Source organism: Caretta caretta, chromosome 3 (genome assembly GCF_965140235.1).
Source record: "Caretta caretta isolate rCarCar2 chromosome 3, rCarCar1.hap1, whole genome shotgun sequence".
Lineage (NCBI taxonomy): Eukaryota > Metazoa > Chordata > Testudines > Cheloniidae > Caretta > Caretta caretta.
Window position 1 is genome coordinate 159,243,234 of NC_134208.1, and position 21,237 is coordinate 159,264,470.

At 39.7% G+C, this 21,237-nt stretch overlaps 1 protein-coding gene across 6 annotated transcripts in view; it reads left to right on the forward strand.

Moving 5' to 3' along the window:
* TMEM63A (transmembrane protein 63A) overlaps window positions 1–21,237 on the forward strand; it is a 38,898-nt gene that overhangs the window by 11,701 nt on the left and 5,960 nt on the right. For all 6 annotated transcript variants that reach the window (XM_048843327.2, XM_048843328.2, XM_075127053.1 and 3 more), the window contains 15 exons: window positions 638–698; window positions 2,230–2,267; window positions 3,686–3,828; window positions 5,565–5,616; window positions 6,992–7,100; window positions 7,533–7,603; window positions 8,093–8,173; window positions 9,329–9,452; window positions 9,817–9,950; window positions 12,195–12,332; window positions 16,215–16,368; window positions 17,390–17,496; window positions 18,943–19,029; window positions 19,731–19,793; window positions 20,733–20,895. In XM_048843327.2, the coding sequence (XP_048699284.2) occupies window positions 638–698; window positions 2,230–2,267; window positions 3,686–3,828; window positions 5,565–5,616; window positions 6,992–7,100; window positions 7,533–7,603; window positions 8,093–8,173; window positions 9,329–9,452; window positions 9,817–9,950; window positions 12,195–12,332; window positions 16,215–16,368; window positions 17,390–17,496; window positions 18,943–19,029; window positions 19,731–19,793; window positions 20,733–20,895 (1,525 nt within the window). The remainder of the gene's footprint in view (window positions 1–637; window positions 699–2,229; window positions 2,268–3,685; window positions 3,829–5,564; window positions 5,617–6,991; window positions 7,101–7,532; window positions 7,604–8,092; window positions 8,174–9,328; window positions 9,453–9,816; window positions 9,951–12,194; window positions 12,333–16,214; window positions 16,369–17,389; window positions 17,497–18,942; window positions 19,030–19,730; window positions 19,794–20,732; window positions 20,896–21,237) is intronic.

Sequence of the window (21,237 nt, forward strand, 5' to 3'; positions counted from 1 at the left end):
ATGAAATAATTTTGTTTTTCAAGAACAAACTGAAAACAGTAACTTCCTATTTTATTGAAGACACCAGACTCTCTAATGGCTAAGTGAGCTGGGTGGTAGAGCCCTGGGAGAGAGGTGAACCAGAGGAATTATTGTAATGCTATAGGGGGAATCTGAGCTAAGAGGCTGAAACTGTTGTGGGGTAAAGGAGAGGAAATGGGGAGAGAAGATCAGCTTTTGTAATGTTGCAGTACAGGTCTGAGCTGAGGAGAAGAATGCAGGAGGAACTCCGGTAAAGCTGAAGCCTGAGTTTGTGCAGGGATGAAGCCTGCAGAATTGGTCCTACCAGGTTCCAGATTACCTGTTTTTTTTAAATTGTATTAACGTTAGTGTCCCATGAAGTATTCCATCCTTTTTTTTTTTGTTCAGTTACATGCTCTTTTATTTACAAAGCTCATGCTTCCTCCTTTTTGAACACTGAATAAAAGGACAAGCTTTTGTAATTAAGTATAATTCTATATACTACAGTATTGGAAAAAAGATAACTTTCTGTTCAAGTTGCCTCACATAATGACTTGAGAATTGTAAAAGCTGGTTTAAGAGCTAGTGAGTAACTGCAGCATTTCCATAGTCACTTAAATGTTTCTTTGTGTTTTAGTGAATCAAGATACCGCCCATTGTCTCTTTCCTCGTCGGTACATGATCCTGAATATGACAGTGTCAGTATTTGAATTAGACACATGAAGCATTTTGGTGTATGTATGTATGTAAAAATGTGCAGGTACAATGGAATCTGCCATAATTCAGTCTTGCACCTAGCATAGATAACTAGACTCTGCTAAGGGGCAATCTCTACAACTCCAATTTAGGACGCAGTAACACATTATGAAAGGTGTGCTTATACTGGAACCTTTATGCTTTATGGCATCTTGTTTCCAGCCCTCTATAAACACTGTTATAAACCAACATCCTGTGGTCACTTAAAAATATTTTTTTTATTTTTGAGAGAGGAATAATAGTCTTAATATTTTGAAGAAATAAAATACTAATTTACACTTGCACCGTATTTTTTATGTTCAAAGCACTTGGCAAATGTTGCCTACTAATCCTCTCAACGTACCTGGTGGTGTTATCCACGTTTTACAGAATGGGAAATTGGGGCACATATGGGAAAATCATGTAATAAGGCCATATATAGTTGGTGGCCAAGCTGGACAGAGAAAGAAAACAACTCTTAGGCCAAATTTTAGTTTGGCCTCATTTATGGCCGTTGATTTTGAGGGACTCTTTAAACAGCTATGATTCAAAGTGCCTCAGTCCTCCTATGTTTGGGTGCTGTCCAAGCAATGTTACTGTTTTAATGTTTTAAGATGCATCTACTTAATTAAAAAAAAAAAAATCCCTGAAACTAAATCACTGTCTGAGCATCTTGCTATTAACTGAAGATTGCTCTTTAATATGTTTTATTTTAAATCTTTCTTCCGCTCTGGAGGAACTTTCTTTTAAATTGTTAAATAAAGACATATTTCTCTAGCTTGGGAGTATTCTATTATGGAAAAGGCCTAGGGAACTTATTAGAAAAGAAGTTCTTTTCTGTAGCTTTTTGAACCCTAATATGAAATTTAATAGAGAATTCTATCTCTTCTATAAAATTCTAAAGGATGGTTCAAAATCTTATATGAATAAGATGTAATTTTCTTTTACCTTCTTCATAGATGGTTAAGATTGAGGTCTTCAAAAGACTGGCTTCATCCCTATTAAATTATATAGGACTCTTCCATGTGGATTTTATTTAAAATTATAAGGGACCTTTGAAAGGTCTTTACGTTTTTTTTTGTTTTGTTCTGAAACTACTAGTTAAATCCAGTTCTACTTATGGGACTTGATCCTGAATTGAATTTAATGGGAACAGGATTGGGACTAACACCTATATATTTGTCTTAAAATCATATCTAAGATTTTGCACTTGTTTACTTATTTGAATATTCATCCCTTGGACTTTCTAATGTTTTGCTAATTGTAAACTGATTTTTGGGATGAGTTTACAGCATATGTTCTCTGTGTTTATAGACTATAAATGGCATATGATGCCCTGAAATTATCAAGACCAATTTAGCAGCTTTTTTTTTTTAATCTAGTAAGAGATTAGTTTATATTAAACACTCCTATTAATTGTAAAGATTACAGACACTATTGTCTCTTGGAAGCAATCAACGTTTAGAAGCTAACATACTTTCTCTTTTTTTCTAGGGGTTTTGTTCCTGGATGACATCTGCCTTTCGAATGCAGTAAGTACATGAAGCAGAAACAGTAAGCCATGGTTTACTTTTTCTGATGTGTACATAATTTTAAAATAGGGAGACAGTTTCAAAGATGGAAAGTGATAGACTGTATCAAGGCATAATGCGTAGGGATAGAACTGACAGTATATGAGCCCAAACTGGCTCCCATTGAAGTCTGGGAGCATGAGGTAGGTCTAGGATTGTAAGCTCCCATTCTTCAAAGAGAACCATGTAAGCAGACCCCCAGTAAAGCCAGTGGGGCTCTAAGCAGGCACAGAGGTCTGCCCACGAGGTTCTCCTTACAGAATTGGTGCTTCAGTAAAGAGGGAATGGGTCTATCCCCGGAACAGTTTCTCAGTACTTGAATATTAAAGATTTGATATTGGTTCTTCATACCTATCTGCCTAGGAAATCATAATTTTTTTGGGGGGGGTCCTATTTGAGTAAACAGATCTTCTTAAGGAAATTGTTGAGGGTGGGTAATAGGGAATTCTCTGGGGCTCCTTTTCCATGTTGTCCTCCATTTTTCTCATTTATTCTCCCCCTCCCAAGAACCCATGTTGGACTGATTTTTGTCCTCCTGACAGTAAATGTGGTTCCTTGCAAAGCTCTTCCGTGCCTTTCCTTAATTGGTTGGGAGTGGGTCTAAGACTAACCTGTAGTCACCTTCCTCCTCAGTCTTCCCTGGGGCAGAGTATACTTCTGCTGTAGGAGCCCCGTCCCAGATATTAAGGTCTAAGTTGAATTCAGTCTTGCAAAACTGGCATGGAAAAGCAACGTAGGTGCAAAATATGTTTATCCATCTTTTTCCAGGCTGATAATGAGAATTTTACTTGCAAAAATATTGCCAGCCCAAAGGAACAGAATTTTGCTGACCTAGTTTCATTCTTTGTGTATTCCATACCCCAGATGGGTCAGTAGAAGGCAATCAAAATAAAATCCCTTCTTCCCCTTTGGTGGCACAAAGCATTTTTCTAGTTCTCTGTGTCTTTTGCTGTGTATTCAGTTGAAGATATACATGTGAATGTTGCTGTAAATGCCTATTTGGATTTCAGAATAACCTGTCATTAGTGATTATTAATATCAGCATAAAGATCCTTTTAATACTAAAATGTTACATTTCTTTTATTTCTTTGCAGTATTGTTGTAGCTGTGTTGGTCCCATGATATGAGACAGACAAGGTAGGTGAGGTAATATCTTGTATTGGACCAACTTTTATTGGTGGAAGGTATGTGCTATAAGATATTACCTCACCTACCTTGTTTCTCACATTTACAATAAACCACCCCATATTGGTCTTTCAGTTCTCAGAGTTTAGTAGAAGGTAGAGGTTATAGGGCATATTTAGAAGTCAGTATTTATAAGCACAATCCAACTGGTAAAGCATCCGGACTGACCTGCTGCCTTTTTGTCCATGGTGTAGCGACGAAGAGATTCGTGAGAAGTGTGGTGATGATGCCATGCACTACCTCGCCTTTCAGCGCCACATCATTTGCCTGCTGGTTGCTGTCAGCATTTTGTCTGTTTGTATCATATTGCCTGTCAATCTTTCAGGTGACTTACTTGGTAAGAAAATCTTTTTATCTCCTGAAGACGGGTGTATTCTGTGTTACTGTCAGAGCTTTCAGGATACCTCCTATTGTGATAAACTGGATAAACGTAGTCCCCCAGTCTGCAGTGTAATACTATGCAGCTAGATGCATCTGGCAAAGGCCACTGTCAGAAATAGGATGACAGACAACATGGTTTATTTCCCTGTTCTTGTGTAGCAATTCTATGTTTGTATGACTCAACAAACATATTGTAATATGGGTGTGTTTGTGTGTGTGCATGCACACTACTGCCCTCCATTGGGTGGAGTTGGAACTGCTCAACTGTGTCAGGCCCTCTACTGCTGACAGAGATTCTCTTTTAGCTCAAGTGGCAGGGGGGCCTGTCCTTTTTGGAATAGGAGGATCAAGTTCTGGTCATGCTGCTGCATTAAGTTCTGAGTAGCCACAATGTGTAGCATACTAGGTGGACAAAAATTTGTCACTTTTGTATGTTCATGGTGCTTTTTGCTCTGGTGGTTTAGAGAGTAGCTAACCTTGTGATGTGATTAAGTGTTTTATCCAACCTGTGGTGGAAGGTCATGGGTAAGGCTACGTTTTAGTCACAGGTATTTTTAGTAAAAGTCATGGACAGGTCACAGGCAGTGAACAAAAATTCACGGGCTGTGAATTTTTGTCTATGACTTTTACTATATACCCCTGACTAAAACTTGGAGGGGGGGAGACCTGGGGGAGCCGTGGGTGCTTGGGGGGGTGGGTACGAAGTTACGGCCTGGGTGGGCGATACCGTGGGTGTAGGTTGATGGGGCTGAGGCAGGCTCCATACCCAGCTCCTACCTCCACATGTCTCCACTCCGCCCCAAATCCCGGTTCTTCAGCTCCCATTGATTGGGAACTGCGGCCAATGGAAGCTGTGGGGGTGGTGCCTGTGGGTGGAGGCAGCACATGGAGCTAGGGGAAGGGGAGTTCCTGTTTGTCCTTCTAGGGAGCTCTCCCCTGCCCTGTACCCCAGTCCCCAGCCCTGAGCCTTCCCCACACCCAAACTCCTGCTGCTGGAGGGTTGAGGGGCCCGAGACTGTCCCAGCAGCAGCCATTGCAACTGGCCCAGGGGCTGTCTGAGCTGCTCAGGCAGCTCCTGGGCCAGCCACACCAGGCTGCTGCAGAAGTCCATGGAGGTCACGGAATGTCACAGAATCCATGATTTCTGTGACAAACACGGAGCCTTAGTCATGGGGTTGTATTTTTTGTATTCCAGAAATGCTATTACTCTTTTTTTCTTTCTTTTCCCTGACAAACCAGAGTTTCTTTGGATTGTCTACTTCCTTGTTATCACGATTAGTGATGCTGTCAGTACAGTTGTAGAAATAATAAGTTTCTGTAATTTGAACAAATATTTGAGGTAAAACATCAGTAAAGGTGGGAAATTGGACTAGTCCCCAACAGATTTTTTTTTTTGCAAACCTGTAGATATCCAACGTCCAAATGTTAAAAAATTAGCTGCTGTTTCCCTTTGCAGGCTGAATGCAATATCTCTTCTTCTTCTTTTACTCCATTTTAAAATAAAACCATGGTTAGGCCAGCATTAAGTATCTGTCTTTTTATTTATTTATGTCTATTTATTAACATTAAATGTGATGAACATTAACAATAAACATAAATACATTTCTTTTTGAAGTTTTATATTTTATTTCCTTACACTTTTCATATGAATGCTGCACCAGATAAATATACCATGTGTTGTCCTTTTTTTAGATAAAGATCCTTATAGTTTTGGGAGAACAACTATAGCAAATTTACAAACTGGGTAAGTAAACGTTGGAAAGTATTAGATTGTATTTTATATTTGCTAGAAATATTATGCCTTTCTGAGGCTTTCCTTGGTCCTAAAAATATTAATTACATTTTACAACATGCATGGTGATATTATTATTTATTGCTATTTTATGGGTGTGTAAACTGAAACAGAAGTTATGCGACTCACTTGAGGCTACATAGCAAGACAGTTAAGGTGCGGGAAAGAGAAACCTGGAGTCCTGGTTTCTAAAATCTGCTTCTACTAGACCATATACTTCCCTTGAATAATAGATGTTGATGTAGCAGTGTTGCTGGCAGAAATTTCCACGCCAGAAGAGACCATACTTGTCAGTATTGTTTTGATCTCACAGTTTTAATAGAATGTATGGTTTAATTAATTAAAATTCTTTCTTACCCCAAACTTATGTGCCTGTCTCTCTTGAGAAGACTATTAAAATCAGTCATGCATTTGCAGAAATGCCATAAAAAATAGTTGGATGACTAAACACATACATAATTCTATTATGTATTGATCTCATCTTAAAAAAAAAATCCCATTCCTAAAATGTCCAGCTAGGGTAATTGACAACTTGTTACATTTTTTAAGCAACATAATACTTATAAATGGGTATTTAAAAAAGTTTAAAGTATAGAAATCTGTCTGTCTTATCCGTCTTCAAATAGAGGCTTTGAAACCATATTTTAATTACTGATCCTATTACAGATAAGCAGATTGTTGACAATACACATTTTGTTATGTAAGTTTTGAAAGAGAGGCTGACAAACACAGACGGTAAGGGAGTTCAGCAGAGTTAAGGTTGCATATGCTGTTACGTTAGATATGTATATTATTATGTGTATTATTTTTTTATTTCATTCCATTTCACTCATCTTTCCTCAAATGGTCAGTTATTAACCTAATACAGACCATAAGTCATTCTGTTTCTCTCAATTCTTCTGGTCAACCAAAATCCTGTTTTAGATTTGGGTAAGAATTGGGGTCATGGAGAATTCAGCTAGTTACTTAATGCAGTGAATTGTAATATCTACAGAAAAGTTGTCTATAAATCAGATGTATGTTAAAGTGTGCCTATACACAGCTGGACAAGAAGGCATATGCTCAAAGGCTACCCAAAAAATGTGGAGCTCCTAGAATAGTTGCATTCTTTGGAGAGCTGCTGTTTCTAAATAATGGGCTGGTAAGTCACATGGTTAGATCAGATACTTGCATAGGCAAAACCAGCTATCAGCCAATCAGAGACCAGTTTTCCTACCCTAATGCCTGATGAACTGTTGTATTCTTAATAGCATTTTAATAGTTACCCATGCAAATGTGGCTCTAAATTCCATTCACTTCTAATATTCTTAAATGTTATGTTCCACAGCAACAATCTTCTTTGGTTGCACACTGTTTTTGCTGTTATTTACCTGATTTTGACTCTTGTCTTCATGAGACATCACACCATGTACATCAAGTATAAAGAGGAAAACACAGTAAGTTCATTTACTCAGAGAAATATGCAGCACGTTTGAAGGGGAAAATGCTGAAAAATCAAATACAAAAATACTTTCCCACTCTGCCAAAATGTCAATAGATGTGAATGAATCCATAAAAGGTAAATGCTCTAATATAATAGGTTCTAATCACAGCCAGAAAGACCAGGTAGAGTAAATCACAAGAGGAATAAAAACACACCTGAGATTTTGTTTTGGCCTGTTGCCAATATAGGGCCAAGTTCAGTGCTGTTGTAAGTGGATGTAGCACCGACTGAAGTCAGAAGTTGGTCTTCTGTTTTCCATTCTGTTTGTTTATTTAGTAAAGATATTTTGATGTGCTGTGTCATAGGTTCCGCCCCCAGCCCATGTTCCTTTGGGCTCTCTTCCTTCTGGTTGTTGTGAGAAACTGAGATTTTTTTTCTTCTACAGGTCAGGCGCACACTGTTTATAACTGGCCTTCCCAAAAATGCAGAGAAGGAGGCTATAGAAAACCACTTCATGTAAGGCAAGAACTAGTGTGTGTAGGGAAAGGGATTTAAAGCAATGTCATGGCAGTTTTAACTATCCAGACTAGACCTCTCCTTGTTTTTAAGCTACTTAAAACCTGAATTTCCATCTCTGGAAAAATTTTATTAATCTGCTTTTTTCAGATTCAGAGGATAGAACGCAAATTATCAGTTTTTCAAACGGAAAAGAAAAGTTAGTTGTTTTTAATTTTAATGCCAAGGAAGTGGCTGCATAGTCACACTAATTTTTTTCATGCTCTCACCTGGCCTTTGCTTGAAAGCAGAGCAGTTTGTGTCCTGTTAATCATAATCACTGTAAATTAAATTACAGCAACTGTTTCCAGTTCTCCCATATCTGTTTGTCAGGAGTTTGTGTTGGGAGCTAAATGATTGATTCTGACGTTAATTAGAAATCAGTGATAACCTTATGAGACATTCTCCATAGAGTCCACTCTCTTCTAACATGTCTCTCTTCCTTTTCAGTGCTGCGTATCCGACCTGTAAAGTGCTAGAGGTCCAGCTGTGTTATGATGTAGCTAGGCTTACCAGTTTGCACAATGAAAGGTTACCTGTGTTTATATTCTAGCTATGTTTATTATAGTTCTATAGAAACAATGCTAAGCTTTATTGAAAATATAGCAGAAAGCTTGTAGATGCCAGAGATGAACCTGACCAGGTGAATTCAGATCTAAATTTAAAGACTGCTCAGGGGCATTCAGAACTGGGGGTTTTGCTTCTGGTTTTGCATCTCCAGTAGGTGCTTGCTACATGCCTCACATGAATTAGTTGCGCTGACTTGGTGATTTGACATGGCAGTATAGTGATTGTCAAGATACAAAACCTTAGTTTTGAATTATTAACTTTGGGACTCTGGTTCCCAGCACAGTGAGGCTAGGCACACGCAGAAGGAGTTATACTCAGTAACAAAAGCCAGATTGTCCTCCAGACACCTTGGTTTTGTGGAAAGGTTCGCTGAGGTAGCCCTGGTCTGGAAGAATGTAACTTTCTTTAAACTTGTGTATACTGAAAACTCAATGGATCCAGCACTTTCAATGGATAAGCAGTGCTGAATCTATTGAAACTTGTAGCTGGGTGAGAAAACTAGAACAGAAGTCATACTGTTTTTTTTGTTTTTTTTTTAAATAAAGCAAAAGGGGGAAAAACAAAAAAAACATCATCCTTGAAGTATCTTTCCAAAATCTGGCACATAGTTCAAGGCGAGACTTTGACTCTTGCCCTGCACCACAAAATTCTATTCCTTGGTACTTAGTATTTTAAGAAGGAATTTGTTAAATACAGTGAACCCAGGGTAATCTATAGTGAATGTCCTGAGTGCAGTGCAGGCAGTTCTAGATTAGATCTGGTCTGGCATTCTAAATTAACTGTAATTCTGAAATAATTCTGGAAATAAGCACTAGTATTACTGAAGATGCTCTTATTTTAGTGAAAATAAAGAACTGAAGAGAACCCTGTTATTTGTACCAACGACTTAAAAGCAGCAGCCAGAATGTTTTATGTGGAGATTTTATTTATTTTTGGGGGGTGGGAGAAGGAAGAAGGGAGTGTAGGTTTATTCCTTGTCTCGTCTATTCATACGACGTTTCTTTATCAATCCTTGGGCTAACTTTGTTTCTCCCAGGATTATACTCTCCTTAGGTTTGTTATTGTGAATCTACTGTTCCATTGCAAAATCTTATGTATGTATTTTTTTTTATCCAGAAAAAAGGCAGAAAAAAGTCTGATGTATTTTACGCACCTGCATGAGAAGAATGGCAGGCAGGTCCGAATCAACCCAAAGCCATTTGGTCAGTTCTGCTGTTGTGAAATCAGAGGATGTGAAAGGGTAAGGGATAGTTTCTATCACTGAATTATTAGCCAGAACAATGTAAAACTGCAACAAAAACATGGCAAAGCTTACAGGAAACTTCCTGATTTGTGCAAAGAATTTATCATCCTCTTTGTTGCAAGTTTCAATTTCTGCAACATCCGTCCTGGCAAGTGGCAACTAGAATTGCCAAGAACATTTGAAGTGTGGTCTTGCTGGTACCTCACTATAGTGCAAGAAAAACTTCCTGTTTTTATTCCACACCACAATGTGATTTGTAATCCATGGAATGGGAGGAGGGACTGCAGTTTGTGGAGCTTGTGTTTGATGAATGTATGAGCCATTTGGTATAGATATGCAACAGGAATCAATTTTCCAACAGGTAGATGCTATAGATTACTATACCCAAGTGACAAATAAGCTGCTGGAGGAGTACTTGAAAGAGGAACAAACTGTTCATGATAGCCCACTGGGAATGGCTTTCGTAACGTTCCAGGAGAAATCCATGGCAACATAGTAAGTTTTGTGTAGTATATCTTTTTGTTTTGTGAACACCATAGTTATGATTGAGCAAGCCCTTACTTGTGTAACTTGTACACCTAAGTCAGTTTCTCTTTCTTCATCCACTTTCTCAATTTGGTTTATTTTGCTAACTTGTATGCTTTCCCAGAGATGCACATAGTCCCCAGACTTTGAATTAGAAATCAGCCTAGCAAGGAACTGGATGGGTCTGGGACTTCATGGGATAAAGAGCCTTTCATCTAGTCTGAATTCCAATCTAAGTGAATCTTGGACCCAAATAGGTGGTTTATGACAAATAAGTTACTGATCTCCGTTCATTTTCTAGTAAGCAGATGACCCAATCACCAAACCACCATCACAGTAGTGCAAACTAGCACCCTTGTTAGTAGCTTCAACAAAGGAGAAGTCAGCAATTGAATTGGCCATAGACACCAAACTATCCTGTCTTTTGTAGGTACACCCTGCACACTAGGGGTGTGGAACATTGACAGGGTAGCATGGAGATTTTTGTGCTGGCTGTCTTACATCTGTTCTGTAGATAAATAGGACTTCAGTGAACTTTGCACCAATGCAGGGTGCTAAAGTATATATTTGTATAAATTTACATACATAGGAACTTTGCTTTCTTTTTAGTTATTAATATCCAGATTACTGGGATGATGAATAAACTCAATTCAGAGAGCCCTAAAGATACAGAAACGTACAAGGGCCGGTGTTAGGCAAAAGTCTGAATATGATACTGTTAAGTAACGATGTTACTGCTAACTGTGATGAAAGGAGAGAGGGTTACTTGACACAACTTCATGTTCTTTCAAAATCCCTTCTGTTTGCAGCACACTGCTCAACCCTCATAGTTCAGCTCTGCAACTTACATTTTCTAACTCAATATATGCTTGACGTTTACTATAGTTATAGATATTTATTGACCTGATCCTGGAAGTTGCTAAGCACCCTCAACTCCCATTGAGTTCAGTGGGAGTGATCATGCTCAGCATTGCTGAATTGGGTCATTGGTAGGGAAAATTAATTTAGTCCCATTGTTCTTAGTGGGCTATTAGCTGTCTACCTGTCTCTTATTAACAGGCTCTCGAAGAGGATTAAGGAAGGAGATCAAGGTCTTTATTTTATAAAAATGTGGTTCCTATAGGACCACAAAGCATTCTCTGTGGGCCCCTCAGCTTTGACATTCATGCCCCCTTTTTGTCAAAATATCCATAATCTCTTGACTTTCAGGTCATGCTGTATAGCCGGTCTTGAATGTGGGTTTGAAGAGGTGTAGGATGTGGGGTTTCTTGTGGGAGTTTGAGGTGTCAGGGAGCTTGTACTTGAATTTCTGATTAGCGCTACCAAGAGGAACTGAAAAAGATGTTGCAGTCTGTTTGGTGGTTTCATTTAGTTTTGGGTCGATGCAATGGACTTTTTCTTCTGGAACCTGGGTTATATTATATGTGAATAAGAGTTCCACATCAAATGACCAGGCAGTTGAGTACCAATGGCAGTCACTGCTCCAGAGAAAACAGTAGTGGAATAGCAAAGGTGTTGCAAGCCAGGATTAAGGTGCTTTGATTCATGTGGAAGCTTCATCATCATGATGCTTGGGCATCACATACTGAGGATACTAAATTTTACTTCAGATGGTGCTTGCATTGTTAAAACGAGAACAAGAGCAGTCACTAATTAAATATCTTTTGCTGCAGGGTGTGGAAGTTTTATGGCAATACTATTATTGCCGTAAGGGAAAAATTCCTCTTTCCCTGGCTGATATTTGTATATGTTTCAGAGTAGCAGCTATGTTAGTCTGTATCCGCAAAAAGAACAGGAGTACTTGTGGCACCTTAGAGACTAACAAATTTATTAAAGCATAAGCTTTCGTGGGCTACAGCCCACTTCGTCGGATGCATAGAATGGAACATATAGTAAGAAAATACCCACACACACACACACACACACACGTTGGAAGTTGCCAAACTAGATGTTCCATTCTATGCATCCGATGAAGTGGGCTGTAGCCCACGAAAGCTTATGCTCTAATAAATTTGTTAGTCTCTAAGGTGCCACAAGTACTCCTTTTCTTTTGGTTTAAATTATGACTATTATATGTATGTGTGACGTGATGGTGAAGTCCAAAATACTGTCTCAAGAGGGTGTGATAAAAGCCTTTCGCTTTAGTGGCAATCTCCCTGCTTAAACATGTGACATTTCTAGCTGTAAAACTACACTGTTTTTTCTTTATTGCAGTATTCTGAAAGACTTCAATGCCTGCAAATGCCAGAGTTTTAAATGTAAAGGGGAACCTCAACCATCAGCCTACAGCAAAGAACTCTGCACTTTAAACTGGAATGTTACATATGCCACCTATCCAGAGAATATTTGTTGGTAAAATTCTTGATCACTTTACATCAATTTATAATCCAGAATATAAATATGGAATTGGAGGGGTTGGGTTATTTTTCTCCCCCGAAGAAAATTATTTTTTACCCAGATATTGAGAATTTGAACCATTGTCACACTGAACACTTGTGGTTTCGTTGATTGAACACAACACTGGGAGTCGGGATATCTGGGTCCTGTTGCCAGCTCTAACACTGAAATGCTTAGTTGACCTTGGCAAGTCACTTATGACCTGATATTTTTCAAAGGTTGTGCGTACTTATATCTTCTATTGACTTCAGGGACAATTGGAAATCAATGGGAGCTATGGTCACTCAGCACCTCTGAAAATCGTCCCCTTAACACCTGTGCCTCAGCTTTTTCATATGGAAAATGGGGATAATACATACCTGTTTTTGTGAGATGTGTGGATGAAAAAGCCCTGTATTAGTGCTAAGTATTATAAAAGTATCTGACTTCTAGTATTAGCTGCCAGATTTTAGCAATAGCTGAACCCACTGTATACTGAAACATTCTTTTAGAATCTTATTGCTATCAGTAAATTTCCCAGGCATTATGTGCCACTTGTGGGGAGGAGGGAGTCGAAAATATTCAAACAGTGTTGAATTGCTTTTTCTTCCCTTCCTGTCATATTCAAAAGCTAGAGCGGTACACCAAAGATCAGTGAAATCTTGCCAGTTACCGTGCAAGTGGCTTGCATGTGATGTAGCCTTACTCATAATGCAGGTTACAGATTTTTTCACGGAGGTCATGGAATCCGTGACTTCCAGTGACCTCTGTGAATTCAGCCCCAGCTCATGGGCAGCAGGGGGGTACCCCCCAGCTCCTGGCCGCAGCTCAGGAGTGGCAGCGCGGGTCCCCCTGAAGCTCTCGGCCGCTGCAGGCAGCAGGAGAACCCCTGCCCAGCCTCTGCAGGCGATGTGGGGACCCCACAGTTGAGCTCCCCATTTTGTCAAGGATATGTTTAGTAAAAGCCACGGACAGGTCAAGGGCTTCCCTGAATTTTTCTTTATTGTCTGTGGCTTTAACTAAAAATATCCGTGACAAAATCTTAACTTTAATTATGAGACACTGATTTTTTGTGACTTCCTCACTGTCCACCAAAAAATCACAGGGAGTTTTCGATAACATATTTATTCATAATACTGTAGAAGTGTTGAACCATGATTTATTGCAAAATATCCTTATTAAATACATATATATTAAAGTCTGCTCCCTTTTAACTTGTGATTCTTTTTAATGTTAGAATCCTCTTTAATATTGGAGCATCCATTTAAAAATGCAGTGTTGTTCCATCTGACTTTTGGTACTCCAGAGGTTTATTTTCTCCATAACTGCAATTCTACCATCAGGATAAAATACAGATTCTAGCTTCTTATAATTTAACGGTGTGGTTTGTACCTTTCATTTTTGAAACCATGGTACCTTGACCTGTGAATTACACAATTCTGGTAAGCTACAGTGAGCAGGGTCAGGTTTAGTCAGTACTTGGATTGGAGACCCCCAAGGAATGCCTCAGTACTGCAGATAGTTACACTGCTAGTTAAGTAGGTGACATTCTTCCCTCTGAGTCAGCAGTGGTGATGTTGGTGGGGAAGTACTCAATAGCTAGGGCCCTACCAAATTCACGGCCATGAAAAATGCATGACGAACCATGAAATCTGGTCTCTCCCCTGTGAAATCTGTATAATACAGGGTAAAAGCACACAAAAGACCAGATTTCACGGGGGGAAACCAGCATTTCTCAAATTGGGGGTCCTGACCCTAAAGGGAGTTGCATGGGGGTTGCAAGGTTATTTTAGGGGGGGTCACAGTATTGCCACTCTTAATTCTGTGCTGACTTCAGAGCCGGGTAGCTGGAGAGCAGCAGTTGTTGGCCTGGTGCCCAGCTCTGAAGGCAGCACCCCACAAGCAGCAGCACAGAAGTAAGGATGGCAATACCCTTACTCCTGCGCTGCTGCCATCAGAGCTGGGTGGCCGGAGAGTGGTAGCTGTTGACTGAGGGCCCAGCTCTACAGGGAGCAGCACAGAACGAAGGGTGGCAGTACCATACCAGGCCATCCTTATTTCTGTGCTGCTGCTGCTGGCAGTGGCTCTGCCTTCAGAGCTGGGCTCCCGACAAGCAGCCACCGCTCTCCAGCTGCCCAGCATCACTGCCACCAGCAGCAGCAGCTCAGAAGTAAGGGTAGCAGTACCATGACCCCTTCCCCACCACCCCCACAACTCCTTTTGGGTCAGGATTCCTACAGTTACAACACTGTGAAATTTCAGATTTAAACAACTGAAATCATGAAACTTACAATTTTAAAAATCCTTTAACTGTGATATTGACCAAAATGGACCATGAATTTGGTAGGGCCCTACACCTAGCATTTCAGAAAGAATACTCCTAACACCATTGTGAGGTAGGGAGGTATTTTCCTAGAAGGACAGGATGAGGCACAGAGGTTAAGTACTTACTCATGTCTGTACAGTGAGTCATTGTTGGAGCTGAGACTAGAACTCAGGTGTTCAGTCTCCCAGACCTCTGTTCTAGAACCATAGAATATCAGGGTTGGAAGGGACCTCAGGAGATCATCTAGTCCAACCCCTGCTCAAAGCAGGACCAATCCCCAATTAAATCATCCCAGCCAGGGCTTTGTCAAGCCTGACCTTAAAACTTTCTAAGGAAGGAGATTCCACCACCTCTAACCACTAGACAATGCTACTGTGACTGACTTCAGACATGGTGTTGCATGTGCCGTGTTAGGTAATGCATAAAACTAAGCTCTCAACTTTTATAGTCATTACAGATCCACAATTTCTAGATCAGATTCCAGAATTATTCTGCCTACTCAAATTCCTCCTGGCGTTTGTCACTTCCTGTGTTAAACTCCCTGTGTATTGTAGCTGTGTTCTGGCAAACAGCAATACCATTTCATCCCAGAGGTGGCTGCATTTTAGTGGTGGGCTAAGTGATTCTCAAGTGCTGAAAGGCTTTCTAATTCTGTTTTATTTTGGTGAAAGTGCACTTCACTTCATCATTCAAGGAAAAGGGCTACCATTTTTCCTTCCCACCTCCATTCCTCCACCACATTACCAATTATGTTTCTTTAACACTTTAGGCTTTTCTTAGCTGATGCCATGTTTACTTTTCTGTTGTTTAAAATACGAACATAAGTCAAACTACAAAAGCTATATGTTATGGCAAGGAAAGAAATGACATTTGGAGAGACCATAGGGCAAGAATGGATTTTACTTTTAGTTGGTGTTCATGCTATAAAATAAAAAAACTTAGGATATTTAAGACATTACCAGTTATGTACTTAGTTGCTTATATGGCCCCCATCACCATAGCAGCTGAGCATCTTAAAGACACTTAGACATCGCTATTGGTACTTGACCAGTGATCCCACTGGCCCTGCTGTTTAGAATTCCTAAAAACTCCGCAATACTTCAAACATGAATACCTCTATTGTCTTCAGCTAGATGTTCTGTTGCAAATTGTTGTAAGGAACAACTGATCCTTTAGTGATATCAATTTGGTTTTATAAAACCTGGAGAAAATTCCATCTATTAAAACACCCCAAAGAAAGCCCAAACTGGAAAAGGTTTTTAATTTGGCTTCATTTTATTGATTACACAAGGATAAAAAGTGACTCTCCAGCAGTCCAGCCCATGCAATTATGCTAATTTTTCATTTACTAATTAATAACTGGTGGCAATTTGGGCTTGGTTAGTGAATTTCTGTGTTTTTGTATTATGATTTCTAGTTCTATGAAAAGCCCAATTTTTTTAAAAAAATCACCTGTCACTTGACAGTTTGAATATCTGTGCACCAGCAAAAGACTTACTGATTGTTTTCTTTTCTGTCCTTTTGCTTGACAGGAACAATTTTTCAGTGCATGGGCTAAGGTGGTGGTTTAGATGGTTTTGCATTAATTTGCTCCTTTTTATTGTGCTGTTTTTTCTGACTACTCCTTCCATAATCATCTCCACCATGGACAAGTTCAATGTCACCAAACCTATTCATTACCTTAATGTGAGTATCACTTGTTTTTTGAGTTTAGTATTACACCAATATCAAAGGTTTCAGAGTCGCAGCCGTGTTGGTCTGTATTCGCAAAAAGAAAAGGAGTACTTGTGGCACCTTAGAGACTAACCAATTTATTTGAGCGTAAGCTCTCACGAAAGCTTTCGCTCAAATAAATTGGTTAGTCTCTAAGGTGCCACAAGTCCTCCTTTTCTTTTTACCAATATCAAAATGTGTTAGTGAACAAGGAAGTGAGCTGGCAAGGATGATGTGTCTTTACACTAAGACCGTATGGACAACATTATCAGCTGGTGTAAGCTGAAGCCAGTGGAGTTGCACCAATTTACACCAATTGAGAAGCATCCATGTCTATGTGTTAGTCAATCTCATCCAGTTCAAATCCCCAGCAAGGGCTGAAACTGATGCAGATTTTAAAAAACTATGTCCTCATAATTTGTTTTTGTTGTTGTTGATGTTTCTTGATAAGGATTAGCCTGAAATCTGTTCACTTGAAACTTTCTGTGATCATAAATTTTAATTGTTTAAGATACATTTTTATTTTACATGAACTATATAACTTAAAATATAGTAACTTGGACCAAAAAACAGAACCTCCAATCCAAACTCCTTTTAAAGTTTAGAATTATATGTGTGGGGGGATGACAACTCCAATCTGAAACTCTAAAATAAAACTTCAGTCTTACGTTTTGGTTCAAGTTGGATCCAAAACCAGGAAGGTATCTACATCTGGTTCCAGTTCAGTTCCAGCTGAAATTTCACATGAACTGTGAGATTTCAGTATCTTGGAATCTAACCTCAAACACTGGCTCTGGTTTTGCCTTGTACCCAAACTCTGAATGCTAACTGAACCCTAATCTGTATCAGAACATAGTTTCCTAAGTCCAGCTCTAATATAAATGGGTTGCTTACCTATAAAAACTAATTTCTGCAGCATCTGTTCTTCAGCCACAATAGTATTAGAATATTTGCACCTGTCTTTACTTTTTTTTAATTTTTTTTTTTTATAAAGAATCCTATTGTTAGTCAGTTCTTCCCAACGCTCCTCCTGTGGTCCTTTTCATCTCTGCTACCGACAATTGTGTACTACTCAACGTTATTGGAATCCCACTGGACAAAGTAAGCAATCGATTTTCCTTTCTTTTTAACCTTGTCCCATAAAGTGAGTTGCTGGGAAAACTGGAGAAAATGGGTAAACTTCATAAAAATTATAGCTGGAAAAGACCTATTAAGCCCCGTCTAGTCCATTCCTTGCCCAGTACAGGGAAGTTTATCCTCTGTCGAGAGCTTTAGCCATTGGCAGATTATTCCACAGTCTAATAGGTCTTCTTGATAAACAGTCAAGGAATTTTCCCTGTTTTGTAGTAGATCCAATGAATAGCACCCAGCCTTGTCTTGTTTGTTTGTTTTGGTTTGGTTTTTTTTTGTCCCCTGTGGGGGGCCTCCCCCTTTTCTTTTTTTTGGCAAGGCCTCTATTTAACAGAGAAACTCAGTGCTTGACTGGCAGAATCTCTGTCATTCAGAAGCAAACTCTCTATACAGCTTGTTTGGACCTCTGAGTACAGACACTGGTGACCTGTCACAGACTAGTCTGAATTACAAATGTACTACCTTCCCCTAGATCTGTATGTGAAAAATCATCCTTACTGAGTGTCACGTACATTTGTCTTAAATGAGCGTTCTTGGGGACATTGACGTAGAACACTAAGATTACGCATACTGGGCTGCAGTGGTACTAAGGGAAATGCAGGGTTCTTGCTTTTGGTAGATGGAGCTCTAATGGACCTGGGCCCACCAGATTTCTTGATGTACTTGCATCTGAGGCTTGTCATGGATAGGAGCAAAGTTAACAATCTCCTGTTCTGCCTTTGCCCGTAACATTTGTAACTGATGTTTGTTAGATAAAAACCATGTTGTCTCAGAAGAGATGACACTAACTGTTTTGGTCAAGCAGCCCATCTAAATCTGTGGTGTTTTGGCACAGTGCCCTAGTGAAACTGGCACAATGCTGTCTGAAACACAAGATTGAATATGAGCAACCAAGAGGCTGTGAGCATCACATGTGTTTGGAGACTAGCCTTGAATATCCAGATGACAGGTGTCTCAAGTCTACATACCTGTGGTGGAGGTCTGTGGTATCACTAATCCAGCTATGATCTGGATTAATGATCAGAAACAACTTCCATGTCTCCATCAAGAGAGACATGGGCCTGCTTGGGTCAGGTTTATAGATACATTGGTGGCCCTTGGACACTCTCCTCTCAGTGAAGGGCACTCAGACTTCTCACAGCAGGTGACATTTTACAACCAAGGTCCTTAAGGAATAGTGTTATAGTCCATGTAAAGATATATTTATTGGAGGTGAGAAGGGGAAAATACTTGGAGACTTCACTTAGCTGAACTAAGAGTTGGAGGGAAATTCAAAAATAACTAAACTAGTTTGTGTTCAGAAAACATTATAGATTCCTCCGCTTATGACAGAAGAACTAGTGGAGTTGGAAGAGGATGAAAGCTTGTGTTTAGCAATAACAGTCTCTTATTCAATAATCTTTTCCTCTTTGGTAGGTCTGGAGAAAACAGAATAATGATGCATAAAGTGTACATTTTTTTGATCTTCATGGTGTTGATTTTGCCTTCCCTTGGTCTGACCAGGTATTGACCTTGTTCTTGTATCTTAAAGTTTGAATATTTTATAATTGGAGTTGGTCTGCTCTGTTTTTTTAAACAGCCCCCCCTAGAGATGTATAATTGTTTTTTGTTGTTGTTTTTTTAATCTGTGTTTTGTAGCCATAATACCCTAAATTGCCTTTCATATGAGGATCTCAAAGCACTGACAAGCACATAAGGAATTAGGCCTCACAAATCCCCTGTGAGGTTGGAAAGTATTTCCAGCTGCTTTCCGTAGATAAGAAATATAAGGCATTGAGAGATTAAATGGTTAAGGCACTGAGGGTCACATAGAAAGTCAGTGGCAGAGCTAAGAACCCAGACCTCCTGACTCCCACTCTTGTGCTTTAGCCACAAAATTATCCTTTTCGTTCCCCACCTTCTTTGCTCCTGTAACACCCATCTGGCTGTCTCCCTGGGCACTGTGGATGTCTGCCTCCGACACAGTGTCTGCTGAAGATAAAACTTAGAAACAAGAACATTAAATGAAACACTTCAATTTTATTGGATTCCAAGTCTCCGTTCTCACCTTTGACCGAATAATGTTCAGTCATTACGATAGGTTAGAGTAAACTGCAGTTTATATAGTTAAAACTCTCTCCATTTCAGAAGAGCTTGGTTGGTTGGTTTTGTTACCACTGTGCTGAACTATGGAGAGTGAATGATATTAACTATCTTTCTTCCAGTCTTGATTTTTTCTTCCGTTGGCTGTTTGACAGAGAGTCGGCTGATTCTACAGTCAGGTTGGAGTAAGTATTAGCTACCCTCTGATATTTCAGTGTAGTCTTTTTGACAACTAACCTTTTTTAGTGCATAATGAATGGGCGTCATTATGGATGCTCTATAGTATAATGTGGGGATTCAGAATGAATGGTGGGATGCAAGCTCCTTCTAGATAATTAGGAAGAGGAGTCATGGATCAGAGCCCCTTTGTACTGGGCACTGTGGAGAAACACATAACAAAGAGAGAGTCCCCACCCCGAGAAGCTTACAATCGAAGTATAAGACAGAAGATGGATGCAACAAACAGATGGGGACAGGGAGAGAGCACAGTGAGACAATACGTTGAAGGTTGTGCCATATCATTGGAACAGGCATCTTCCCTAGAACCGCACTAAGATCTTGTTGTTACAGAAATTGATTTAGAAGAGAAGAAATCTTCATGTTGTTGTTTGGCATAGTGGTATCGAAGATCAACATTTGCAGATGTTGGGCAGCGGCTGTTTTTTTGGTTCCATTTTTGTATAGCGCCTAGCACAATGGGATCCTGGTCAATGACTAGGGCTCGTAGGCACGTTTGCAAAACAAATATTTAAGGCTTCTCTGCTGAAAGAAACCACTAGTCTAACCTCTTGCCGCCAACAATAACTTGAGGTATCAAATGACTCCCTCATCCAATATAAGCCACCTACGAGATTCTACTGTATTGTCTTTTCAACTTAGTGTAATTTCAGATGCTGTTTATATTCTTATGGATTCATGTTTGATGGCATCCTACAAAATATGCCCTTACTACAGCATGTAGAGAATTCAGCAGTAGGCACTTGTAATTAAACCACTGCATCACAGATTTTGCAACCATCTTTTGTAAAGCTTTGCAGTGTTTGTTCTGAAGAGCTATTTCCAAATGTAACCTGTCCCCATTGCAAACCCTCTGCCTTCTAGTCACTGACTCTGTTTCCTTGTAGATGTGTCTTCTTGCCTGACCAGGGAGCCTTCTTTGTGAACTATGTGATTGCCTCAGCTTTCATTGGCAATGGGATGGAGCTACTGCGCTTGCCTGGCCTCATCCTCTACACCATACGCATGATAATGGCCAAGTCCCCTGCTGAAAGGAAAAACATTAAACAGGTATAAGAGCTCCTCTCAATAGCATAGGGGCAATAAAATCCTAAGAAGCCTATAAGAAACAACAAGTCCTTACCCAGGAACAGTATGTGCCCTCTTCCTTCACAGCTGCTAATTATCATCTATGGTCATTCCTTGTGGCCTTTCTTTTGCTCAGACTAACAGGTACATGTCCCCTCTCTGAGCAGCACAGTGTGGATATTTAGGAGACTGTACAGCTTGAGCCCATCCCGGATTAAAACAAGCCATTCAGGGCCCATTCGTCCTTACTTGGGGCCTGAAAATCAGGTCCTCAGTCTCCACACCACCTCAACATGAGAACTTTAATTAGGGAGTTGGCAAACA